The following is a 10,139-nucleotide window of genomic DNA, read 5'->3' on the forward strand; positions in this document are numbered from 1 at the left end:
TGATCAAGTCACAGGCAAAGTATATGAAAATTTTATTTAAAGTGATTATAAATATGTAAAAGACAATTCCATCTTGATATAAAAAAGTTACAATTGTGGTTTTGCAATGTTCGGCAATACAGGCGGACCCGCAAGGGGGGGGGCGCGCGCCCCCTGCGCCCCCCATCTGTATCCGCCACTGAGCAGTTTTTGAGAAAAGTAAGAGAATAAAAAAGCCTTGGAAGCCTTGAGGAATGCCAAAAACTTGTTCAAGAAAGAAGAGAAGCCAAAAAGAAGAGTCTTACAGATAACTCACCAGAACTAAAGGCAACCCAAGTAACATTGACCGTTGGGCCTCGGTTGGGGAACCGTAGTCACGGTTGGCTCATTGTGGGTGGATATGCCTACCAAATTCCGCTGTTGGCCCAACGCAGATATTGTTCGTCGGCCCAACGAAACGGTTTATGCTGTTGGCCCAACGGAAATCCCCAACGATGGCCCTACAAAATGGATTATCATTGAGCCACCGTTGGGACATCATACCATTATAGTACGATTGCATACGTTGCAGGATACGGTTCACATGGTTCTGATGGTTCCCTAGCGACTTAACAACCAAAACTTGTTTGGTTGTTAGGGATTGCTTTTATATGTTAATCATTCACTATGTCTTTGTGATAGCAGTTAAATAAAATAAGTCGAGTGCTTCTAACAAAAATAAGTCATTGACCTCATTTGGTAAGTCTTACAAAACTGGCATTCCTAAAATCATGTTACCTTAAACAGATAGTTTCGTGGAATTTTAAACTTTTCATCATTAATTTAGATAGATCGATATGTATATTTTTTTCAGATTGTGGCATATCTAGTATCAGTGGAAGTTTTAATGAAAACAGTGTTTCAATGGACAAAGTGAGTGATTATTAGACCTCTCTGAAGAGAATGAGATTGAATTTGTATGAGTAAACCTAAATAACATCTGCACAGTTATTATTTTATGGAAAATACATCAACTATTATACTCAATCAGTGTTTCTGTGATTCCTATTAATATCCCTAAATCTTGCACTTATTGTTAGCCATATTCTACATATCCTTTTCTCCAAAATGGCATCAAATTCCATTTTGCTTTGTTTATTTCTTTCATTATCTATCCAAATCTGCATGTAGAGGTCTCATCTCTCTGGTATCTTAAATAAACATTGCTCATATGCATTTGATTTATCAAATTTTACTTTTCCTTCCCATATAATTTCTTGAAGTACCTATCCCCAGTCGAACTTGAATTTTATTTCATTTGCTTCTTTAATTTTCCAGGTTAAATCATATTCCATATTGCGATTCCTGTATCTTTCATTGCGTAGTGATTGCCAAAGTCGTATTCAATTATCAGTCCATCATTCTAGGCTATCGTTGGTTTCATTGATTTTAGTTTCTTTTAGCATGTGAGCTCACATCCTCGAGGACGTTAACCCTATACAGAACCCATGCCCTAAAAGACCTCTATGGTATATCGCCTTGTCTGGCCAGTCAGGTGAACTTTGCAGAGCTTGAGTGTCCTTTTTGATGTACACCAATGATAGACATCTACATTTGGTTCATGGGAAATCATTAGGTTTGCTGTATACCAGATATAGGCGTCTACATTTGGATTGAATTAGGTATAATGCTAACTTTGTACTCTCAATAGGGATGTAAATCTTATGTAGCTTTTTATAGAAGTTTGCGCAAGTGTTTTAAGCATGTTGATATGATATTTATAATAAATATTTCCATCAGAAAATTTCTTATTAATAACATTTTGTAACTGATAGTTGTAAGAAATTTTCTTATAGAAAAATTTTATAAGAAATTTTCTTATAAGAACATTATTGGACATATTTCTTATAAGAAAATTTCTTATAAGAAATATATCCAATTTCTGATAAGAAATTATCTTATAAGAATTTTTAAATAAGGGGGTTTTAGGCGCAAGTAATACTTAGGAGTGTGGGAGTATTGCATACCCTCCAGGGAAAGCAGGAGTTGCGGGGTCGTCCTCCAGGAAAGTTTTAAGAATAATGGTTCAAAATGGTGAGTTTTATGGCTTTCTGGGGGATATTTGATTAATCCTAACACTATGCTATAAGTAATATAGCATTGTGGTAGGATTAATTAATTTATAACTGATCCAATTAAGTAAAATGGACTAAACTTAAAAATTTCGTTACCGATGACCAGAGAATAGGAATTTTGAAGGCAATTGAATCAAATAACTCAGGGGTGTACATCTTGCAGTGTGACAAGGAGGATTTCTTTGAATTACCTCTTAGAAGTGGTACCATTGGTATATTTGTAGTAAAAAAATTAGTACCTGGATGCAAATTGCAGTCCACCCAGATTTTATCTAAGTGTGTTTTGTTGCCCTACAAAGAAGATGGACAGTTTTTGTGTGTGCCATATTGTAATATGGAAAGGTGCTGTTGAAATTTTCCTAATTTTGTCCTAATAAAAATTCTCCTAATTTGTGAAAATAAAAGTTGGGGACCTTCTGAACTGATATTGATTTTTTGTTTTCCACTTTTAACCACTGTAACCTTACTTTGTCCAATGTTTAGGCTTTTTGAATTCCCTCCAGGTGGCAATGGAGGGGGAGGGAGAGAGGTCTAGTGCGCATGCGCTGGGCCGACACCGGAGTCTCGCTCGGCATTCACTCACTCTTACGCTGAACCCTGCCTTGTGAAGTTGGCCTGCACTCTGTACCCACCATTAAAGAAGTTCAGCTGAATAACAGATTTCACATTATTTCAACATAAAATTTGGTCCTTCGGGCCGGATCTATTCCGGTTTTACTACGATTCCAGCGTTTAATACGTTCAGTATTGTGAAATTTTTCTACTTTTTTCGGCACTTAATGGACTTTTATTTTAGGTGGAAATTTCTAGAAGCCACGTGGTTCGACAATTTTTCTTCAATAGTGATGGTTTTTCTACGACTCCATCTGCCAGGGTGTGTGCTTCCCTAGGACTTTGAAGAAGCTTCTGCTCTACACGGCCTGCTTCATCTTCATCTGGTTTTTGGTGAGATTGACTTGACTTTAAATCCTTCGATCGTCTTATTTCGTGTTCAATCATTCCCTTGAAATATGTCGAAGGATCTAGAAAGCCTTGTGCAAACTCAAATGAGTAAAAGTGAACTTATTTCTCGTTTTTGGTCAAATACGATGAAATTGGGCAAGGACAGACTAACCGCTAACTTACTCGAGAAACGTAAGGACTTGCTTGATTCGTATTGGAATGCATTTCTTTCGGGCCACTTCGTAGTTTTGGAGCAAGCCGAAGCCGCTAAGACAGAGTACGTGAAAAATGATCACTTTTCGCGTGTGGAGGAGCTTTATATCGACGCTTTGTCTAACATATCTGATTACGTGTCTCAATTAAAACGTTTGAATTCATGTGAAAATGAAGTATCACGTAGCGCCTCAGTTAATTCTAATCTTCCGAAAATAGAATTACCTGTTTTTTCTGGTGACCTGTTAGAATGGGAAAGTTTTAAAGAGCAATTCCAAAAGCTAGTGGACGAGGCGCCAGACTTATCAAATGTGCACAAACTTTTATATCTTAAAACCCACCTACGTGGGCCTGCCGCTGAAGTAATACAAAATTTGCCTATCTCTGGGGCGAATTACCAAGGGGCGTGGAATGACTTGGAGAAGCGGTATGGTAGCGCTAGAGTTCTTTCAAATTTTCATATGAAGAGTTTGTTTGAACTCCCAAACATGTAAAAGGCGACTTCTTTTGAACTGAAGCGAGTCCTAGATCAATTTCGCCAAACTATTAGGGTATTTGAAAGCCTTCAAAAGCCAGTTCAAGCATGGGACGAATGGTTCGTATTCCTTTTAGTCAGTAAACTCGATTCTTCTACACGGTTCCAGTGGGAATTATCTCACTCAGAAATGAGTGCGGTGCCGTCCTTTGTGAGTTTGTCTGATTTCCTTGAAAACCGAATTCGTGCCTTGGACGCTTCAAGAGAAGTAGCTTCTTCCAATTCGGCTTCAAATTCAGAGTCAAAAAGGGGTCGAAATAACCCAGTGAAATCACCGAGTCAGTCGAGTAAAATGTTGAATGCAGTGTCGTCAAAGTCTTCGAGAAGAAATAATGCCGCTTGTCCGCTCTGTTCAAGGGGTCATTTTTTGAGCTATTGCTTAGGTTTTAAGGCTCTTAAACCTGAGGAACGAAGAGAAGAAGTCATCAAGCTTTCTCTTTGCCTAAATTGCCTTTCTCGTAATCACGAAGCGAGTCAGTGTCGATCATCAGGTCGGTGTCTAGCGTGTGGCAGCAAGCACCATACGCTACTGCATGAAGCATTTCCGAGACTCGCGGATAATCCTCAATCGTCTGATGTCATACCTTCAAAGTCGCCCACGATTTCACTTTCGACTTCCCCCGGCGCAGTGTTATGTCGCGCAAGCTCTTCAAGTCGAGTGGTTCTCTTAGCGACTTTTTATGCCCAGGTTGAATCACTTACGGGAAAATGTATCACAGTGAGAGGACTCATAGACACTGGGTCTGATACGTCTTTTGTTACGGAATGGTTGGCGCAAACTCTGGGACTTCGGGGATCTAAGGTCAGCGTTCCGATCATGGGCATACAAGGTCATGAAGTGGGTACTGCTTTGAGCATGGTAAACGTGACAGTTACATCCTCCTTCGACAGAAACTTTAAACTAGATCTTCAAGCCTTGGTGCTTAAAAGGCTAACCGCTCTTACGCCCTCCCACTATGCAAAATCGCACCCATGGTCTCATCTGGAGGGGTTGACCTTTGCGGATCCAACTCATGCCATTCCTTCATCAGTTGACCTCATCTTGGGCGCCGATGTCTTCGGGGAAATACTTTTAAGTGCAGTTCGCGAAGGGCCTGTAGGAAGTCCTACTGCTCGTTTAACTCCTTTTGGATGGGTGTTAATGGGACCTGTTTCGCGTGCGAAGGATATGCAATTTCAAAATGACTGTGCTACCGCTATGCATGTGCAAGCATATGAAAGGGTGATGGATGAGATTCAGAAATTTTGGTCCCTTGAGGAAGTTTCCACGGTAACACCGCCGTCAGAAGAGGATTCTTATTGTGAAAATCATTTTAAAACGACTCATCGCAGGGACTCTGATGGGAGATATGTAGTACGTTTGCCATTCAGGCCAAACACTTCGCTGAAATTGCATCCTTCTCGGGAGTCAGCTATGAAATTATTTTTGAAAAACGAGAATCGACTCAGAAGTCAACCTGTTTTGAGGGAGAAGTATGCCGCATTTATGACGGAATACTTAAATCTAGGTCACATGGAACTTACTAGTGCGAGCGATCAATTATATTACTTGCCACACCATGCTGTTTCGAAAGAAAATGACGAAACGCGTAAAGTTCGAATTGTATTTAATGCATCTTTTAAGAGTGCCTCTGGTAATTCTTTAATGATTTATTGTTGAGTGGACCTCGTCAGCAACCGGATTTGTGGTTGATTCTAACGCGTTGGCGTTTTTTTCGAGTGGCTTTTACTTCGGACATAGTGAAAATGTTCCGCCAAATTCGATTGCATGAGGACGACTCAGACTTTCAACGTGTTATTTGGCGTAAGGATCCTTTCGAAATAATCTCAGATTATAAGCTGACTACGGTTACTTACGGTACGGCTCCAGCCCCCTTCCTAGCTATCAGAGTACTCCGGCAATTGGTACTTGACGAGGGTCATTCATTCCCTTTGGTAGCTAAAGCAGTGGCACGGCATTCTTACGTGGATGACATTCTTTGTGGTGCAGCTAATGTAATTGATGCTATGGACGTTAAGAGACAGTTAATTGAATTACTAGCGAGGGGAGGATTTCCATTAAGTAAGTGGGCATCTAACGAACCCAGGCTTTGTTCGGATGATGAAAATCCGACGAAAGTATTTTCTGACTCAGAAGTGGTTGCTACCTTGGGAGTAAGATGGTCACCAGTGTTAGATACATTTAGTGCGAGGGTTGCTCATCCGACCGGCCGTAAGGCAGTAGTGACTAAGAGAACTGTGCTTTCGGAGATAGCCCGATTATTTGATCCATTAGGTTGGATGGCGCCTGTACTAATTGTGGCCAAAATTATATTGCAAGACTTGTGGCTGTCCAAGGTAGGATGGGATGAAGTTCTATCTTTGGAACTTACTGAACGTTGGCAGAGTTTTAGGTCTTCACTATCCAAGTTAGAGCAAATCAGTATCCCTAGATGGGTAGGTACTAAAGAGGCGAATGTGTCTTTCATTTCTCTCCATGGTTTCTGCGATGCCTCTGAGAGGGCATACGCAGCAGCAGTGTATTTACGTGTTGCTGGGGAGGGGGAGGATGGCTATGTTAGCCTGTTGGCCGCTAAAACGAAAATCGCCCCGTTAAAGCTTGTTAGTGTGCCTCGCCTTGAATTGTGTGCAGCTGTACTTTTAACTCGCTTCCTGGTGAAAATAGTGGAGGGCCTTCAGTTCGTGCCTGTGCCAGTATTCTGCTGGACAGATTCAGCAGTTTCTTTGGCCTGGATCCGTGGCCACCCCTCAAGGTGGAAGACCTTCGTGGCTCATCGCGTCGCGGAGATCCAGACGTCGCTTCCGGGGGCCCAGTGGAGCTACGTCAACACCAAGCTCAACCCAGCTGATGCCGCAACCCGTGGGATCAGCCCTGACGAACTGATGGACTCCTCTCTCTGGTGGAGTGGACCACCATGGCTTGCCGGCCGGGAAGAGGGGTGGAGCTGTGGGAAACCCGAATCATCAGGTGCTGAGGATTCGGAGATGCGGATGGCCGTAAACCACTCTGCAACTTCCCTTCATAACTCAGGTGATGTATTCCAAAGATTTTCATCATACCTGCGCCTGCTAAACGTCATGTCTCTGTGCCTAAGATGGTTACACAATTTCAGGGATAAAAGCCACAAACGCTCGGGGTTTGTCTCCCCCGAGGAGCGTGCCCAAGCTCTGACTGCGGTAATCAGGAGCACGCAGTCCACAGCATTCCGAGACGAACTTGCAGCCTTGACGTCTGGGAAATCCCTGAAAAGGTCCTCACCCCTGCTACCTCTTCGACCGTTTTGCGATGCGGATGGACTACTTCGCGTGGGTGGTCGGCTAAGAAATGCAGTGCTGGACTATGACGAGAAACATCCCATCATCATTCCAAAGGATCACCATTTCACTGTGCTGCTGGTGCGCCACGCACACGCAGTCACCCTTCATGGCGGACTGCAAGCTACAGCAGCGTACCTAGCGCAACGGTACTGGATCATCCGCAGCCGCGTGGTGGTGAAGCGAGAAATCCGGACCTGTGTGACCTGCGCCCGGTTTCGTGGAGAGACTCAAGTGCAATGCATGGGTGATCTTCCAGAAGAAAGGGTTAAACCCCAAAGACCATTCTTATCTACTAGACTGGACTATGCTGGTCCATTCCTCCTGAGGGCTACTAAGGGTCGGGGTCACAAAGCATATAAAGGATATATTTGCCTTTTTATCTGTATGGTAACGAAGGCCGTTCACCTTGAATGTGTATCTGATCTTACCACTAACACTTTTCTCCTTGCTTTTCGCAGATTTGTTTCGCGAAGAGGTGCTTGTTATTTTCTCTACAGCGACAACGCCTCAACCTTCCGAGGAGCTGCGCAAGAATTGAAGACAATGTTCCAGCAATCCTCATCCTTCTATAAAGAAGTCGGCTGTCAGATGAGCAACACGGGGACGCAGTGGACCTTTATCCCACCGTACGCGCCGCACTTCGGAGGCTTATGGGAGGCAGCGATAAAATCTACTAAATTTCATTTACGTCGCGTAATTGGCGACCAAATCCTTACATTTGAGGAGATGACTACGCTACTCTGCCAAATTGAATCATGCCTTAATTCTCGGCCACTCTCGCCTTTGAGCAATTCGGTAGATGATTTAACGCCGTTAACTCCCGGGCATTTTCTGATTGGGGAACCTCTGGTTGCCTTGCCAGAACAACCAACATTCACCAACGGAAGAGACTTGACTAAGAAATATAAACTCTTAATTCAAATGAGGGATAACTTTTGGACTAGATTGTCAAGGGAATATCTCCATCAACTTCAAAATCTTCCCAAATGGCGACAAACTTCGCCTAAATTGACTGTTGGGGCATTAGTTGTCGTAAAGGATTCTTTGTTACCCCCAAGTAAGTGGCAAATGGCGAGAGTAGCGGAAGTATGTCCTGGAAATGATGGTTTAGTTAGAGTCGCAAAACTAAAAACTTCAAAGGGTTTTATTCTGCGCCCTGTCAATAAGATATGTATATTGCCTAACTAAATATTTATTATTAAATTACTTGTTTCGGTGGTAAGCCATATTCATTTTTTGTATGTTTTCTTTGATTCTGTAAGTTGGCTGCCCCGATATTTTTGTCACGGCGGGCGGCTATAAATGTTAAGGTAATTATTTCGACATTGCCGAGGCGGGCGGTATGTTTAGGCTTTTTGAATTCCCTCCAGGTGGCAATGGAGGGGGAGGGAGAGAGGTCTAGTGCGCATGCGCTGGGCCGACACCGGAGTCTCGCTCGGCATTCACTCACTCTTACGCTGAACCCTGCCTTGTGAAGTTGGCCTGCACTCTGTACCCACCATTAAAGAAGTTCAGCTGAATAACAGATTTCACATTATTTCAACACCAATAGCATTGATTGTTTATGTATTTAATTTCATTTTCATTTATAGGGAGTTAAAGGTAAAGATTCTATCTACCGGTATCGTATCAAGTGAGAAGGTAAATTAATTTAACTTTCATTCTATAAAAATGAGAAATGCCAGTAAAATATAGCTTTTGTTGGGAAACGGATGGCAGAATGTAAAAGGGCCAACGGTATATCGTTGGAGATTTGTTGGCCTTGGGTTGGGAATACGAAGGCCCGACTGTAATGCTCTGTTGGACCATCGCTGGGGAATCGTTGGTTGGGATACGGTTGGCGAGGTGGCCAAATCATACCATGGGCCAACTGCTGTGTCCCACCATCTGCCAACAGAGGGCCAACCAAAAATGTTACTTGGGAAGATACCAATTTTTTAATAGAGAAGTGAACAAAACACTAAGGAAAGAAAAAAGAAAGTATTTAAACAATATCCTAACAAGAGCAGAAAACGACTGCAACCAAAATAACTCCAAAGACTTCTATAGAAGAGTTAGGTTTTTCCAAAAAGGTTTCAAACTGAATGTAATAGGTGTGAAAGATAGAAATGGGACAGTGACATGTGAGCCAAAAGAAGTTCTAAAACGTGGAAAGAATACTTTGACGAATTATTAAATGGAGATATATATCAATGAATATTGAAGAGGAAGTAACACTAGAGGAGGAAGAAATTTAAGACATTGAAGAAATCCCTTGTATTGAACCCACAATACAAGAACTAAAGGATGTTTTAAAAACATTTAAAAATGGCAAAGCTCCCGGTGAAGATGGTATCCCAATAGAATTAATAAAAAGTGGAACCGAAGAACTGTTAATGCATATACACAAACTAATTCTACAAGTATGGAGAACTGAAAAAATGCCAAAGGAGTGGTCTGAAGCAATTATAGTTCCACTGCACAAAAAAGGGGACAAGCTAGAGTGTAAGAACTATAGAGGCATATCTATAATAAATACCACATATAAAATACTATCTAAAATTGTTTTAAATAGACTCAAAGGTCATGCAGAAGAAATAGTAGGAGACCATCAAGCAGGCTTTATGAAAGGGCGATCAACAACAGACCAAATATTTATTCTAAAACAACTCACCTCAAAATACTGGGAATATGACAAAGATATATTCTTAATGTTCATTGACTTTAGTAAAGCTTACGACTCAATGGACAGACATAGACTTTGGAAGGTAATGAAAAGATACGGTGTACCTGACAAAATAATTCAGTTGCCAAAAATGTGTCTGAATGAATTTAAAGGTAAAGTAAAAATAGGAAAGGAATATACGGATACATTCAATATAAACACTGGAGTGAGACAAGGCGATGGTCTATCGACACTACTATTCAATATAGCACTAGAAGAAGCACTTAAGAAAACAAGAAATAGTCAAGGAGGGGCAAGAATTCCTGATAAAATAAACCTTCTAGCGTTTGCAGATGATGTAGCCGTTGTAGCTGAAAACAAAAATGATCTTCAA

General features: G+C 41.7%; 1 protein-coding gene across 1 annotated transcript; it reads left to right on the plus strand.

Annotated features, from left to right (window-relative positions):
• The first annotated feature begins 6,063 nt into the window (after positions 1–6,063).
• On the plus strand, positions 6,064–7,639 carry LOC124171247. Its single transcript, XM_046550390.1, has 2 exons — positions 6,064–7,444; positions 7,560–7,639. The coding sequence occupies exons 1-2, from the start codon at positions 6,064–6,066 to the stop codon at positions 7,637–7,639; spliced, it is 1,461 nt and encodes a 486-aa protein (XP_046406346.1).
• The last annotated feature ends 2,500 nt before the right edge of the window (positions 7,640–10,139 follow it).

The sequence above is a fragment of the Ischnura elegans genome, chromosome X (assembly GCF_921293095.1).
Source record: "Ischnura elegans chromosome X, ioIscEleg1.1, whole genome shotgun sequence".
Lineage (NCBI taxonomy): Eukaryota > Metazoa > Arthropoda > Insecta > Odonata > Coenagrionidae > Ischnura > Ischnura elegans.